The following is an 18,429-nucleotide window of genomic DNA, read 5'->3' as shown; positions in this document are numbered from 1 at the left end:
CTCTTTTTCCCTTTTTGTTTTGTTTTCTAAATTTTTAAAACTAAAGTTCTTAATAGTTTATATAAATAAATTTTTAAATGTATAGATCTCCGTTCCTAATGTTATGTTTTTTTTTTATGTTGATTTAAAATTGTATATTCAGAATGTAATGCTTGTCCTGAATAACTCTTTATATTAATTTTTTCTAATTGTAATATTATGCTTCCGTGTATAAGAAGAGATATTCTTATTAAAAAATTTATCATCTAGATCTTATTAAGAAAATTTCGAACATTATATTTATTTGAAAATATAATGTTAGTGATTTAATTTTTTTAAGGAATGAGGATCATTACATTTTATGTAGTGAAAAAGTATGAATTAATTGAATGCATTTATTATTATGTATTATATCATTATTTACAATTTTTAAATCTAATAATTTAGCAAAATATAACTTTAAATTTTAGTCCGATCTATGCTTGCTTTCTGGAATGAAAAAAGAAGAATTGATTGAAGTTCTTGAAGATAAATATGTTAGTATGAACATAACTATTCTCTTTTTGTGACGCAAGATGTTATTTTTACTTACGTAATTTAAATGTAATTTCTTTTATGTTATTTTATTTTATAACAATTTTATTTCATTTTTATAAAAAAGTTTATCAATATAAGACTTAATTTTAAATCTAGAAAGGTTTCATAAAAATATATATATATATGCTATTTATTCCAGTTTAATATTGTTTAATTTATGAATGTTTAAATAATATTGTTTTGTCATTCATAAGTTTTCTGATTTTCTTCATTCCATATTTTATGTTAATTTAAATTATCGATGTTGTCAAAGGTACCATGCATTATACATCAAAAGTCTATATTTGAAATTATAGCAATTCTGATTGGAAAATATTTTTTTTTTTTTGAAAACTCATAGATTATATTTTCATTAAAATTAGGAATATGCTATATACAGGGCAAGGCGTGAGTAACTTTACTCACTTAATGTCACTATCTTAAAAAAATAGTAACTTTTACTCACTTTTTATTAAGATTTTAATTTCAAAATCCCCCCCCCCCCCATTTAACTCAAAAGAAAGATTTCACATTTCCTTAATATTCCGTATTAAAACTTGTAATATTACTATCTTCTTGCTCTAGTAAAGAAGGACTATGGGTGGGGCATAGAAGAGGATTGAATATGTGAAGGAAAATAGACAATTTCCACTCAATTAATGAATTCCTCTTGAAATGTAAGAGAGCCATCCACTGTACTGAGGAATGATTTTAGTCATCATCTATCTTAAGTTTCATTTTCTTATTTGCTGTGGAGCTGCAGAACATGAGATTTTTTGTATGTTTCCTTAAATTGAATTTCCTTTTCCTGTGGGATTCCTTAAATGTGCTTAATAGAGCAAAATTTTGCATCATAGGAATCAAGCACTCTTAAAAATTCTCCTTTTACATTAAAAGTTCTTTTTCTTCAAAAGAAAAAACGTGAATAAAATGTTTACTTTTATTACCCATTGGCAAAATGAATGTTTTGGGTTTGATGTTGTGCGCACCTTATTTGGACGTCATCACTCTTCAACTGTGTTCAAGAGTAATAGTAAACAGTGTGCATGTGTTGCAATGGCAACTGCTACTGTTTGATAATTTTTTGGAAATTCTTTTTTTTTTCACTCATTATTTAATTTTGTTATGCATTAAGTTGGTGAGTTTAGTTTTGAGATATGGGACCAGAGAGATCCCTATTAAATACTTCTTGAATTGCAAATAAAAGAGAATTTCATCATTTGAATGATATATTTCTTTTTATTGTTTAAATTAAGAATCAAAAATTCTAACTTACAGTTGGTAACCTACAAACTGGATCGTTTTCAATGCTATTTCAGGTGAATATCACAAATGAAGAAGGTAAAAAAAAAATTAAGGCAACAACCATTTTGCCAATGGGTAACCTGTGATTGCTGAAAGGCGATCAAATTTTTTTTTTTTTTTATTATTTTTTTTTTTCCTTTCCAAAAATTTTATTCTTTTTTAATAAGATTGAGTAATCTGTTTTTGACATGTAATTTCACACCGTTTGATGTTTTTTTAAAATTATTTTTGACGTCAGTTGTTATGAAGAATTTTTTCAGTCCTTTCTATGTGGTTTTTCAAATTGTGCTGTTTTTTATGCAATGTTATTACACACGAATTTCAAATTGATTCACCCAATTTACTTGGTTTTATTATCGTTTTATCAGTCAAATGATTGACAAAGTTCCGCTAATATTTTTTTCTGCCAAGGTTTTTTAAATCTCCATATTTTAATTAATACAATGTTTATTATGTGACATGTATTTCAGTAACAACTATTTGTTAATGATTTATTCAAAAATCGTTCTTGAACATATTTGATTTCATTGTGATTTCTTATAGTTTTATTTCCAGTGTTTACCTTAGGTGAATTTTTATAATTTTTTCAGCCCTTTCCTTGGGGTTTTTTAATACCATGTTATTATTACTTGGCTTTTTCATCTTAAAGTTAACTTTTTTTGCACACTCGATTCAGGGCGATTATGTTTTAAATTAATGTTTTCTGACAGTTTTTGCATTAATTTAATTTCATATTAATGCATTGTTATATTTTTGATTAATGCGATGTTGTACTGAGAATTTGTTAATGATTTATTCAAAAATCACTTTTAATGGTTTGATTGTGATTCCACTTTTTTTTCCCTGGGAGTTTTTTCAGCCATTTTTTTTTTAAATTTCATTTTTTATACAGTGTTATTGCATATGCATATTTCGAATTTTACCCCTTTAGGACAATGATCACATGTGTCCAGTTTCGCACATATTTCCAATTTCGATACTTTTAATACAATATTATTATTTTTTATTTCATTAATCACTTTTTGCTACATTCTTTGCGCCATTTGTATTGTAAAAGTACTTTTACAATAATAGTTATTTAATGTTTTTTTTTTCAGTAATAACACATCGTTTCTTGACTCCTGAAGAGAAGCACATCTCAATAAATGTGTATTGACTTTACATGATAGCAACAGTATTTTTGTTATATACTTTCACTGCTTCTTTAATATAATACTTTAAGTCATAAGTCAAACATACAACTTTTTTTAGTGGGGAAAATTAGAAAATATTTATAATGTAATTTTTTTTTTAATTTTTCTATAGCAGTAAATTAAAGCAATAAATAGTTACAACTATTAATGTTTCTTAACCAATTTTTTTTCCTTTAGGTTGTATATTTTTAAGGTTATTAGGATGTTGCTTGAATATTAACACTGCTTTTAATTAAGTCACAATTTATCACTTTTTAAAAAATTTCAGTCACTTTTTCACTACTTTTTTTACTATGAGCCGCGTTGAGCCCTGTATATATATTGTCGAGTCTCAGTAGCTCAGTGGTAGAATTCGCTTCTATAAAGCAGAAGGTCCTGGGTTCGATCCTGGAAGCGGACACTAAATTTTTTTATTTAATTTATGAACATTCCAGAAGCTTCTGGAATGTTCAGGTTATGTCATTTCCTCTTTAGTTGTTCCTAGAAAGTTTCTAGAACATTCTATTCTAGTATATAAGCGATCCCGTCATTGTAAAGAGGAGTTCTTTTGGGTGCAGACTGGTTCCCGGCGTTTGAAATTTCTTGACGTTAATAAATTGATTATCAGAACCTCCTCCTGTAATCTGCACTAACACTAAATCTAAGCACTTTAACGTGACAATATCTCAATATTTAGTTCACAACATGCTACAAAATTACATTCTATTAAAATATTATGTCTTGTGCATCACAACTGTTTCAATTAAAATAAGTAATCTAAATTAATGCAAAATATATCTTTTGCATAAGGGTTTTATTGTTGCAAATTTTACAAAAGATTATTGCAAGACGTAGATATAAAAAAAAAACATTTCATTTATATAAATTACATACATAAGAGGGATAAAAACAAATTAATTTAATTTCTTTTTCAAATGTCATTAAAACAAAATGTTTTTTACAATATAAAGTTAAATATGGAAACAAATTTTATGTTATGTTATTTTGATTTCACATATAGGTTATTAAATATGTTCCTTATGCATATTTTATTAACAATGTTTAATAGTTATAAATGAAATGATTCTTTTAATATTGAAGTAGTTATCAGTAAATTGAAGTAAAAAATAATAATTGTTAAAAAAAAAAAAAATTTCTTTTATGCATTTAAGAACTGAAAAATGTAACAAAATTTGTTTTAAATAAATAATTGTGGAAATAATCTAACCCTGCATTGACAGAATTAGTCTGAGTGCTCAGTTTTCTGTAATGATTCTGTTTTCTTATAGGATTAAGTCTTAAAAAATTGACCAAAAAAATGCTACTAACTTTGTCTTGATATGATAATTAGAAACCTCTATGGCAGGCTCTTGTTGATTCTGCTACTTTATAGTACTACTTATTGCAATATTTGCTTCATTTTTCTTCTCAAACTCTTTGGTTTATATTTTTTATTTATTAAAGGCTATTTATTTTATTTAAATTGGTGCTATTTATTTTATATATCTGTGTTTCTAAACAATTAGAAATACTGTAAATTAGGGAAACTTGGGTATGAATTTTTAAATTTTCTTTTTGCTGCATCTAGTTTTTTCCAAATTCTATTGTAGAAAAAACCATGGAGAAAAAAAATTAATGCTTCAAAAGAAATAAGTTTCTTCCTACCTAAAGAACAAATGGAAGAAACTTAAAGAAATATCAAATTTTAAAGAAAAGAAATATCAAGTATTAAATTAAAATATTAATCAGTTCATAATTGCTTTTTAGTTTCAATAATAGTATTAATTAAATAAAGCCATTTAATAAATCATTTTATATAAATGAAAAAACTAAAATAGCTTAAGTTTTTTTTTCTATGTTTAATATAACGGAGTATAGTAAAACTTTATTTTATAGTAATATAGAAAAACTTTTAAAATATAATAATTTATATGTTGTCTTTTACTACAAATAACACATATTTATAATTATGAATGTCATATTAATTTTCATTCCCAAGTTAAGGTATGTTTTATAATTTTATTTTTACATACCCATTCAAAAAATTACAAATTAATTATAATTCGTCAAATAAATCTAAGAATTTTGATCCTCAAATCAATGACTAATTGCATAAAATTTCAATTATGTGATTAAGGTGGTCAACTACTTTGAAGTTTTAACCGAATTGAAAATCATTAAAAAATGAAACTTGCAAATTTTGAAATATAAATGTTATAGCAAAGTTTTTTTTGATATATATGATATAAAATATAATATTTGATGAAAATATAGTTTAAAGTATTTTTTACTTTATTTTTGAATGATATCAAATTTTTTTGAAGAAAATTAGTTAAAAGCGAAATCAAAACCAAAAATTACTAAAATATATATTGCATTAAGAAAATTAGCAATAAAAATTGAACAAATTGAAAACATTTTAATGCCATAATAGTTTTTAAACTAAAGTTTTTAATTAATATTTTACAAAGTAATATTTTAATAATTTTTTGAGAATACTACAATTGTTAATGCTTCACTGGTAGACATTGATATCCATCTTTAAATTAAACCTTCCTTAAACTGAACAGAATATATGTACACGTAATTTATCTAGATAAAAAAAAAAGTATACATATATATTTGAGAAAATAAGGACATCAGAAATCCAAATTCAAAATAAATTATTATAATAGTAGAAATCTTAAAATTATCTGTAAAACTTAAATAAATAATATAAAATATTATTTTTTCTTGTACTATTATATTAAATTTTGATTGTTTTAGTTTCGAACTATTCATTTAGTAGTTATTGTTAAATAATTATATGGGTCATTGTTAGTTTTTTTTTTTAATTTCGTCCAGTTTCTTTTAAAAGAAATTTCCACCTTGTATAGAATTGAATGCCTTACACTCATATACGTAATTCCCATTCAATTTCACTCCTATTTATTTATTTTTTTGAGTTATATTGAATGAATTTTCAAAAATAGAATAATTTGTAATAAATGAATATCTCTGCATTAAAACTTTAACCTGTCACAAATAATCTACAAGCTAAAATTCATATATTATTAAAATGCACTTGAAAATGTGAACTTTTAAGCTTTCTCAAAAAGCCAAGAAAAATTGCAAACTGTAATGTGATCTGGTGTATTAAATTTTTCCATTTCTCTACTGTACAAAATAATTACATTATGTAGCTTTTGATTTTCCTCTTTTTTTTTTTTATTATTCCTTTAGGATCCTGGTGGCTATTTTATTGTCAATGGTACGGAACGCATCATCAGACAATTTCTTGTAGCTCGTTCTAACTTTGTGAGTAGAATATTAGTATGAATTTATTGTGCAATATTTTATGTGTTAAAAATGTTTTTAAACTAGCATAAATTTGGTTATTCATTTTATTATCAAAATAGTTTGATATGCTTTTATGGAACAAAGCTTAAATCTTGATATCAGGGATGAGATTTTTCCGCTTTTTAGCGGATTTCCGCTTTTTTCACTTTTATCTCTTGAATTTCAGCTTTTTTATCAAAAATTCAGATTTTTCTAAAAATTTCACTTTTTTTTATAAATATTCGCTTTTTCAGAAAATTCACCGATTTTCAAAGAGAAACAGAAAATTCAAACTACATAGCTATCAATCCTTTTTCATTTTTACTTATTTTAACTATTTTCTCCCCTTTTACTCGCAGCAGATAAGATTTTCCGAATTTTTTACCCGCCCTCCAGATAGATCCGATTTTTGTAGTTCAAACGACGCTGCTTCTGACAAGCCTTTTACAGGTCCCAAGCCTGGAATCTGCTAATATCTCGATTCTTATTCACACGATTTTAATATCAAACATAGCTTTTCATATTTGCGTGTTGCGATTCTCATTCACGCGATTTGAATATTGTACGTTGCGATTCTTATTTACGAGATTTAAAATTCCGATATTGTGATTCGTATTTACGCCTTTTTAAAAACCTATGTAGCGATTCGTATTCACGCAAGTTTAAAATTCAATGTCTTGATTTGCTCATGCGGTTTCTAATATCAAACATCGATGCATATTTATACGTGGTTTTAAAATAAGGCATTGGGATTCGCATTCAGGCATTCTAAAAATTATGCATCATTATTCTTATTTATGCAATCTAAAAATTACGCATCATGATTCGTATTTACGCTATCTAAAAATTATTAATCGTGATTTGTATTTACGCGTTTTAAAAATTCTGTATCCCAGTTTGTATTTTCTTGTTTTCAAAATCATATATCTAGTTTCATATTCATGTGATTTCAAAATCCATAATTGTTATTCATATTCACGCAATTTTAAGCTCAACTATCGCGATTCTTGTAAGAAGTAAATTTTTTTAAAATTAGTTACTATAAAGGTGACTGTTTTTCTAACAACGATTATTAGCAATATATGTAAGTGTTACAACATCAGAGAAACTGGAAGGGAATATATTCAAAACTTACATTCTGTGCTTGCATAGAAGAAAAAATAGGATTTGTCACAAGATGTTTGAAGATGGACTAACGACTAAATATAGCAAACATAAAAGATATAGCAAGCAAAAGCAATCACTTACAAAGGGATTTAATTTAATTTATTATTATTATTATTTTTTTTTTTGGAAAAGAGTTAATTAACTCATCATCAAAATTTTATTTATAATTGCTGTTATTTATGCTATAAAATGCAAAATTCTTATCAAATAAAATACAAGTCATGTCATGTAATTTTTCAAACTAAAATACCAATTTTTGTATGTTAAGGAGTTACTATATATTTCTACTTCACTGTTATTGATATGTTTCAAAGGGCTCTAGTTAGAGTAGACTATAATATGAGCATAATGATTCGGTCAATTGTTATAAAGTTTTTTTTTCCCAATATAATTTAAAAAGTAATATTACTGATATATTTGCTATAAATCACATAACAGTATTTATTAAAAGAAATGAAATATTAATGTATATTCTCAGTAGTTTTAATTTGCTAAACCAGGTAGTTTTTCAAGTAATAATTGTCTCTTATGTGAACTGAGGAAAAATATAATTTCCAGCTTTATTTTTTCAATTGATAATTTTTATTTTTACTAAATGTTAAGTATCAATGTAATCATTTATATAATAATAGATAAGTACACAATTGTATGTCAACACATTATTTATTACCTTAAACTGTCTGGAATTTATTATTAAAGGGTTGCGCTTGCGTAAAATTTGCTATTGTGGAAATTCAGCTTTTTTGCCTTTCGGCTAATCTCATCCCTGTGATATACAAAGTCCCATGTCCAGATATTCTTGACTGGAAGTGTCTATTTTCATGACACTTTTTAACAATCAAAATAAACAAAACTCAGCTTCGTTTGTTTTTTTTATAATTTTCGTTTCTAATCTGTTAAATTGTTGTTTGCTTTTTATTATAGATGTTTTCAGTAATAAATATCTTTTTTAAAAAAACTTTTTATGTCTTAGATTTTTTTTATTTAATCCAATTAGTTTTTAAGGCTCTTTTTTAATATTATATTTATTTGATTATCTGCCATGCTAATTATTTACATCATAATAAAAAATAAAAAAAGAAGAAAAAAAGAAACATAAAAAAAGAAACATATCTCTATTGATGACAGCGAAAGTTCAAATTATCATCTGCTCACTTTTATTTATTTTTTATACATATACATTTTATCACACTACCATAAATTACAGAGCAAGCTTCCGCCTATAGTTTCATATGAATATTGACCAGCAATCAAAACCAACTAAGTCCACAACCACAGTTAGATTAAATAAATACATGCTGTGCCCATACAGAAATTAATAAATTTTGCGGACACATTTTTTAAAATTATCAAGGTTGTGCACACAATTTAAAAAATCAAGTATCCGAATTTGACCCCTGTGATTCGAAGATTAAGAAATTTTGAAAAAACAAATATTGTGATTTGTTTTCTCCTTCTTAAATAAACACTTAACGTGTTTCGTATTCACATGATTTAAAAATCTAATATCATGATTTTTATTCATTTTTAGAATCAAATATTGTGATTCATATTCACACAATTATAATATCACACATCAATTTACATGATTTAAATGTTATAATTTGTTTTTTCGCAATTTAAAAATCGGATTGCTGGATTTGTATTGACGCATCTTTAAAATTCAATATCGCGATTCATATTCACAAGTCTTTAAAATTCAAACATCACAGTTCATATTCAGTTTTAAGTTCCAACACTGCAATTTGTATTCAGGAAATTTTAAAATTATCGCAGTTTGTATTAAAGAGATTTCAAGATTAAATATTGCAGTTTGTATTCACGCGATTTTAAAATCAAAAATTTGGATACATAATCAGGCGTATCATTTGTGAGCTTTTAGAATTCAATTTACAAATGGTTGTATAGAAATATATTTAAATAAAATCTTTTGCTCTTTCTCTTTATACTTTATAAAAGAATTTTTTAATTTATCTCTAATTGCTATTGATGATGCAATCATATAAATTTGAAAAAAGGTTAAGATGGAAGTTAAGTTATTTTTATTTAGCAGATTTTAAAATCAAGCATCGCGATTCGTATTAATACGATTTTAAAATCAATCTTCATTATTTGCATGCATGCAATTTCAGGCACATCATTTGAAGGCTTTCCTAAGTCCAATTTAAAATGGTTGTAAATAATTATACTTAATTTAAATCTTTCATTCTTTGTATTTATTCGTTATAAAAGATTTTTTACTTTCTCGTTAGTTGCTTTTGACAATGCAATCTGAATAATTTGAAAAAGAAGATTAAAGGTGAAAGATAAGGTATTTAAAATACAATTTGTTTATTTTAATTATTCGATTTTTGTTTCATTTGATTTACTTTTACCAAATTTAATCAGGTAACTTTTCCACTTTTTTAAACCTTCTGACATTAACAAACTTCTAACCCCACTTTTTTACACCGTTTACCTTCCAACTTTCAGCGGCAGTTTAATCTGTATTTTACAGTTTTCTCCTTATAATAATCTTTCAAAAATGATAGAAAATAATTTGAAAAATATTTTCTATATTCTTAATCTCAGTCTTGATGATGATTCAGAAATGATATCACATCTAATATTACTCTTTGATTAAACAGTTTAATTATTTTTTTTTTATTTATCAGAGCAGTTATCTAAAATTAATTTTTTTTTTTTTTTGTTTCTTAAATAAATATTTATTGCATTGCAAAAATTAGCTGTTTTAGTATATATATATATATCTGTCCATTTTATTTTAATGCTTTAGCTCATTTAATATAGACTTTAAATTTTTTTATTCCATTTTTACAGCCCATAGCTTTAATAGATTCGAAATTTAAAAAACGATGTGCAGGATTTACTGAGTATGCTGTTCTGATACGATCTGTGAAAGATTATCATACAAGTCGAGTAAGTATGGCAGCAATTTCTTAAAGTTGCTTTTAATCTTAAGATTCTAACTATATTATGAATTAGCCATCTGCAGCTAATAGTTGGTTTGACTACACTAACTCACCTCTTCACAGTTCCACTTTATGTTCATACTGTCATAATTTCTCTGCACCACATCGATTCTGTTGCTGTTGACAGCATTGCCACTTTAGAAGCAAATTAAAGGGAGTGGGAATAGACTCATCGTCTTACCATATATAGTCTCTTAATATTTGCCTACACAAACTCAATGCTATGCAGTTGCACATTTACCCTGCTGCCTTCGGCAACGTGCGCCAAAAAAATATCCTGAATAATTTTTTAATCTAATGATCAGCCCCTCAAAGGGGTTTAGCTTCTTTAGGTAAACACTGGCAATCACGCCTCAGTGGTACCCTAGTGATCTGTCTTCCCTTCGTTTTCTTCTCCCTTTACTTTTACCTTTCTCTTCCCCCTTGTCGTGGTTGCCATATTTACTGGTAAGGGCTTTTTATCTATGTTTGATTACCACCCTATTGTATTGGATGCAGATGGGAAGAGACCACCCGTGTGTTTGCCATGCATGGAGACCTAGGTCCCTGGAAAAGGGGATCTTGGCAGTTAAGGGGCATCCCGGTACCCCAACACACTGCTTTGGCCTGTGCTACAGGTAAACAGGAGGTGCATATTAGCCTTGTCCATCAATTGGCTAATCACGAATGTCATCTGTAGGCTTGGGTCATGACCAGGGTCACTTCTTGGGCACCACATTAAAGATGGAGTCTGCTTCAGATGTGACTTGTGGACGTATAGCTATTAGTCCGCATTGATGTTCAAGTAACAGATTAGTCTCAGTACCTATTTGTTATTTGCATCCCCTTAGTTGGACTCCGTGGTGAGTGGTGCCGCTAATAGTGGAAGCGTTTGAAATTTTCTATGGCTGAAAATAGCATGATGTTATGTTCTGCACACCATAGTCAAAACAGCAGAACAACCTCTTCACCGATTGAATATGCTCGATATTTTCCAATAAAGCTGAATAATCCTACTATTCCAGATACGCCATTTAGCAAAGTGTCTCACTTCTGAATACATACGGCTCTTTTCTCCTTACTAAGAGAAGTAGCCTCCATGAAAAAGTTAAGATCAGGTGACCTCTTAATACAAGTGTCCTCTTCAAAATAAGCCGGTAATACCATATGCACATTCAATGTAACAGTCACACCAATAGTTCTGTGGCGCTTTCGCCGAAAAATACGGTAGTTGCAAAATGATGTTAAAGATAAGCGTATGAATATTTTGAGAAAGTTATTTCAGTTTGATTACTTTAAATCTGAATATAGTTGTGTCAAACATAGACAAGTGTTACCCAGCACTGTTAACCCGGTAATATTGGCTGGGTCTAGGCACCAGGTACTGAGCTTTGAGATAGAAAACCAGTACTGATTAGTAAAATTCTTCTTCCAGATCTGAGTAATGAAAAACTTGCTAGGTACCCTAATATATACTATTCTCTAAATTTTTGAATTGTCTTCACTTTTGAGCATTTAATTTATATAATAGAAATTAATGATTTAAAAAAATTAACAATTTGAACTGTATAAATGCTCTTAATTGGCCTGTATTTACTACATATTCATTGAAGTTTCCTTTTCAATTAAAACTAACAATTATGAACTTTCGAATTGTTCATGTTTCCTTTTTGTAAATAATTTTTGGAGGATATTCATGTCTCTGAAAATTTAGACATCTTGTAGCTTTTATTCCTAGAATAGAATGCTTATTTTTTTAAAAAAAAAAGATTATAAGAAACTTTTTATGAAACCCGATGGCAGAATTGTGGCGACACGGTGACATTGTCGCAGAATGTTACTGAGTTCTTGCAGAAAGATTTCTTTTTCTGCAGAATAACGTTCAAAAGATGTATTTTTCACTCATCAGAGGGGAAAGAAATACTCGTGATTTTTTTATTCCCATTTGAGAAATAAAAATGTGATGACTGGCTTCTGCAAAATTTCAAATGGCTAATATAATATATATGGATATGGATAATATAATATATATATATATATATGACACGGTGACATTGTTGTAGAATGTTACTGAGTTCTTGCAGAAAGATTTTTTTCTGCAGAATAATATTCAAAAGATGTATTTCTTACTCATCAGAGGGGAAAGAAATACTCGTGATTTTTTTATTCCCATTTGAGAAATAAAAATGTGATGACTGGCTTCTGCAAAATTTCAAATGGCTAATATAATATATATGGATATGGATAATATAATATATATATATATATGACACGGTGACATTGTTGTAGAATGTTACTGAGTTCTTGCAGAAAGATTTTTTTCTGCAGAATAATATTCAAAAGATGTATTTCTTACTCATCAGAGGGGAAAGAAATACTAAGGATTTTTTTATTCCCATTTGAGAAATAAAAATGTGATGACTGGCTTCTGCAAAATTTCAAATGGCTAATATAATATATATGGATATGGATAATATAATATATATATATATATGACACGGTGACATTGTTGTAGAATGTTACTGAGTTCTTGCAGAAAGATTTTTTTCTGCAGAATAATATTCAAAAGATGTATTTCTTACTCATCAGAGGGGAAAGAAATACTAAGGATTTTTTTATTCCCATTTGAGAAATAAAAATGTGATGACTGGCTTCTGCAAAATTTCAAATGGCTAATATAATATATATGGATATGGATAATATAATATATATATATATATGACACGGTGACATTGTTGTAGAATGTTACTGAGTTCTTGCAGAAAGATTTTTTTCTGCAGAATAATATTCAAAAGATGTATTTCTTACTCATCAGAGGGGAAAGAAATACTAAGGATTTTTTTATTCCCATTTGAGAAATAAAAATGTGATGACTGGCTTCTGCAAAATTTCAAATGGCTAATATAATATATATGGATAATATAATATATATATATATATGACACGGTGACATTGTTGTAGAATGTTACTGAGTTCTTGCAGAAAGATTTTTTTCTGCAGAATAATATTCAAAAGATGTATTTCTTACTCATCAGAGGGGAAAGAAATACTAAGGATTTTTTTATTCCCATTTGAGAAATAAAAATGTGATGACTGGCTTCTGCAAAATTTCAAATGGCTAATATAATATATATGGATAATATAATATATATATATATATATATGACACGGTGACATTGTTGTAGAATGTTACTGAGTTCTTGCAGAAAGATTTTTTCTGCAGAATAATATTCAAAAGATGTATTTCTTACTCATCAGAGGGGAAAGAAATACTCGTGATTTTTTTATTCCCATTTGAGAAATAAAAATGTGATGACTGGCTTCTGCAAAATTTCAAATGGCTAATATAATATATATGGATATGGATAATATAATATATATATATATATGAAACGGTGACATTGTTGTAGAATGTTACTGAGTTCTTGCAGAAAGATTTTTTTCTGCAGAATAATATTCAAAAGATGTATTTCTTACTCATCAGAGGGGAAAGAAATACTAAGGATTTTTTTATTCCCATTTGAGAAATAAAAATGCGATAACTGGCTTCTGCAAAATTTCAAATGGATAATATAATATATACATTCCAAAATCACGGAAGTTTGAAAGATAGTTCACTAAAGTGAGCATGTTCTCCCCCCTACATTTTTTTTAAGGACACCATCTTCTATATTTTAATAAGGTATGACTGTGAGTAGGAATTTTGTTACAAATTCAGATTTATAGCAAAAGAATTATTTAATTAATGTGGTACATTTCCCCCTTTATAATATATATTTGGTTGAATAAAATCTATCGAATATTTTTAATATATTAAGCACATGAAAATTTTAAATCAGGCATTTTAGTCTTCATATTATTACTTACAGCTCGCATCGATTCCATCGTAAATATATGTAATGTTTTGATCATTTTTTCCTGACAATTACTGCTACAAAATTTTCCTTTATTAGAAAAATAAATCTTGGAGTTGTTTATTGCTTAGTTACTGTTACTTATATTCTCGTGATTTTTATTTAGTTATTTTATATATATTTTTTTTTTTTTTTTTTTTTTGGAAAAATGCTGACATCGTTACGACATGCAAAGTTTGAATCCTGGAATCAAGAAATCATTCTTCAACACGCCCAATTTGTACCAATATCATCGTTGATCCATATCATGTTTAAATCGTACTTTCAACAGTTATTGCACACTTAAAAAAATCCTTTATGTTTTTTTTAAACGAGTTAGTTATTGCACGCCAAACTCATCCTCCCTTATTTGATCATTTACTTCTTTAATGCACCGATTTTAAGAATTTTTCTGCAGATATTGCTAGCGCTACCAATTTCCACAGGTTTTTTAAATTACGCTTATGTCTCAGTTGATATTATTGCTACATGTACAGGGGTTTGTCCAGGCCGAATTTACTACCGTTTAGCGGTACCTTCACAAATTCAATTTTAGGTAAAACGGTAGTTTCACAAATTCAACTTTAGGAAAAACGGTAGTTTCACAAATTCAACTTTAGGAAAAACGGTCGTTTCACAAAATACTTTTTCTTGACATTTTATTTTTGTATTCCTTAAGAAACGATAAATCTATATTTTAACCATGTTTTTGTATTGATTTTTTAATATAATTTTTAATTTTTCACAAATTATGTCTGAATTTTCACAAAATAGGTACCTTTCACAAAAACCTAGACAGACCCCTGATGTAATATTTGAATCGCGCATTTAAATAATCTCCTTCTGATGGAAATCACAATTTACACCAATAATATCATTAATCCATAGTGTTTTAATTGTATTTATGACAGTTATTGATATTGATTTTCATGTGGTTTTTAAAATCTGATATTTTTAATACAATGTTTATTACAACAATCGAATCTCGAAACAGAACATGCATTTAAGTAACCCCTTTTTAAAGAGTCCGATTTGTCCTCTATCTTTTTTCGGTAGTTACTGCAGCGATTTACGATTTTTAATTAGTTTTTTTTAGTGTGATGATGATTTACTAAAACTGAAAAAAGAAATAATTAGTGCGTTTTACCCATTCCAAGAATTTCGCCTATAATATTAGAAGAAAAAAATATTGCATATTCTGTTAAAAAAATAAAATTTATTTTATCCACGTTGAATTTATATTTTTGGTGAACAACGTTTTCGTCACTTTAAATTAGTAACATATATATTTGTTATTATTAAAAGTATCTTGTAGAAAGATATTAGTGCTAGAGAGGTTTGTCGCAGAAAGCCCGAAAAAAATTAGCCACAGGGATGAGGAATAGAAAACATAGCATTTCTTATGTCAGTGTTCTCCCTAAGTGTTTTTAATAGCTGGGCCCACCCTGTCATCTCTTAAAAACACTTCCTCTTTGTTTTAATATTTCAGAAAACTGTTGTTTCTTAACCATCTGCTTTAATGATAATTAATTAATGATTATAACTTTTAATTCTTAATTTAATTTCTTTACTTTAATAAGAATTTTCTTATGTTGCCTAGTTATATAGGCAGTTAAAATTTGCATGGTATTCAACCACAGAGATGTTTACGTCACATTTTTTTTCTTTCAATAATTTGGATTACATTTTTTTAAGATTATGTACCGTTTGATCAGATTGTTAACCAGAGTTTGGATTTCTTTAGGAAAAAGTATATTATTTCCGAAACACTGAAAAGAGCAGGAAGTAACTAAAATCTGAAAATGATCCATACAATTGTTTAGCATTAAATATTAATTTAAATTTAAAGTTTCCCTTCATATTTACTCTTAAAGAATATTGTTTTCTTATTTTACTTTTATTCAAAATGTTAAAATCTGTTTAACCTATTATAATGTTTTATTTTTAAAGGGATTATGCCTTATTTTAGTAAATAAATATAAATATGTACCCGTATATCTAAGATAAATTATGTGCACTTATTATTTTTAGTTTATACATTCCATTTTTTTAAAAAAATTATTAATTTAAATTAAGAATTCAGAGATTAGATTGATTAATTCTTTTTACTATTACAAATATTTTATATGTTAGGATTATTTTCAAATGGTTACATTTTTATTAATTTCTTTTTTGGGGGGGGAGGTGTTGAAGGTTTATCAATTAATTTTTCGGCGATTTTAAATTTTTCCATTATTTTTTTAATAAATACCTTTTATATAAAAATGCATATTTAAATGTATGTTTTATCATAATTTTCAGTTTAAAATATTTTTTAAAAAAAGCTTTCATGTTGTTTATCAATTAATTGTTTTTCTTTTTTTTAGTTCACTTTTTTTGAGAAAATTTATGCACAGAGTTTGTCTTTTAGTTTGCCTTTAATTGTTTTTCAAAAGCTTCAAAGCTTTCAGTTATTTTGATAATGAGTTATAACTACTTTTTGAAATCTACACACAAAATAGTGTATAAACATTTGAGGATCAAATTCAGTTGTTACTTAATATTACATATTTTGATGAATTTTAACAGAGGTGAGTGCCCTTTCAAATCTCAATACCCTTTTATATGAGGAAGCATCCTGCTCTTTTTATTCCTAGGGAGTACTCTTCTTGTGTCTGTACACAAAATGTTGTAGCATAGATTTTTTAAATAAAACTAAGATGCTGCGGATAACAGCTATTACTCCTACCTAAATGAAATTCAAGGTACTAGTCTTAAACTTCTACCTAACCAATCAAACTGCATTCACTACCAACAAAACTATCTCAAAGTGGTAGAAAAATCAAGGTCTCAGTATTTATTTGTAAGTAATAAAAACATATTAAGCTGTTTCAGCTATCTGCATGCTAATTTATAAATATGAAATCTTTTACTTTTTTTAGAATGTTTATTTGCATTACATGGATGGTGGTTTTGTAAGGATAGGCTTGCAAGTTCGAAATAAAATGTATTACATACCTTTCATGCTTGTCATGAAAGCTCTTAAGGATGATACTGATCTAAGTATTGTCGAAGAAATTATGAAATTTCGTAATGGAGACAGTCATCTGAGAGAGTAAGAAACCATATAAATGTTCTCATTTTAAATATTTTTGTGCTTAAGCTTGAAGATTTTTTTCTCACAGCGCATTTCTTACGAATTCCAGTTTCTTTTGAATTGACCGGCTTTATTTAGAAGAAATATAATCATTTTCTTGCTAGTTCATGAACTAAACTTTTAAGTTTCTTGTATGGATATTCTGCACTATTGAAAAATTTATCCTCAGCTCCTTTAAGAGGTTGTTTCTGATTATAAGTTAAGGAAACAATATGTGAAATAATAATTGGCAAGCATAGTATAGAACCAAGGACCCTTAGAATGGTAGCCGGATGCTCCTACAGCATGGAAAAAAGTGCACATGTATCATGGTCACTGTGTAAAGCTTCTTGTGTTCCTGGGGTCAGTCGTATACCCCCTTTACCACGATGGTTAGAGCAACATTGTAGTGGGAACATTTTCAATGGACAAATTTTAATAATTTCAATATTTTATGTGTATGTTTTTTATTAATGTTTAAAAATGCTGTGGAAACTTTTATTTCAAACTGAATTTGGTTTTAAATTTTCTAAATTATCAGCATCTTAAATTAAGGTTTTTTCCATTATTTCATAATATAATTTATGCTTAAAAAAAACGACAGTTATGACGAAATACAAGCACCATACATATAAAATTAATTTTTCATACATCTAAACTTAAAAATATGTTTAAAATATAATTGAGAATTTTTTCCAATCAATAAAGAACTTAAAAATTGACTAAAAGTTAGGATTATATCATAAAATTGGGGGGAGAGTTCTCACACATAATCCCTCCACTGTACCTCTGGGTTAGAGTGTTCGACTTCATAACAAAAAGTCTTTGGTAATGTTGGGTGCTGCACTGAATTGATTCCATGATTCAAATCTCCAACTGATTCAAATCAGTTGGTTCTGATCCATTTGATTCGAATCAACGATTGGAATCGATGATGATTGAATCAGTGATTC

The 18,429-nt window shown here is 27.2% G+C and overlaps 1 protein-coding gene across 2 annotated transcripts in view; it reads left to right on the top strand.

Annotated features, from left to right (window-relative positions):
* Positions 1-18,429, top strand: part of LOC107441938 (DNA-directed RNA polymerase I subunit RPA2) — a 79,620-nt gene that overhangs the window by 5,488 nt on the left and 55,703 nt on the right. For both annotated transcript variants that reach the window (XM_043048096.3, XM_043048094.3), the window contains exons 6-9: positions 450-515; positions 6,255-6,329; positions 10,338-10,436; positions 17,283-17,455. In XM_043048096.3, the coding sequence (XP_042904030.2) occupies positions 450-515; positions 6,255-6,329; positions 10,338-10,436; positions 17,283-17,455 (413 nt within the window). The remainder of the gene's footprint in view (positions 1-449; positions 516-6,254; positions 6,330-10,337; positions 10,437-17,282; positions 17,456-18,429) is intronic.

This window comes from Parasteatoda tepidariorum, chromosome 7 (genome assembly GCF_982258835.1).
Source record: "Parasteatoda tepidariorum strain Cologne lab strain chromosome 7, Ptep-v5.0, whole genome shotgun sequence".
In the NCBI taxonomy this organism is placed as follows: Eukaryota; Metazoa; Arthropoda; class Arachnida; order Araneae; family Theridiidae; genus Parasteatoda; species Parasteatoda tepidariorum.
Note: the sequence above shows the minus strand (reverse complement) of the source record. Positions and strands in the feature narration are given on the sequence as shown.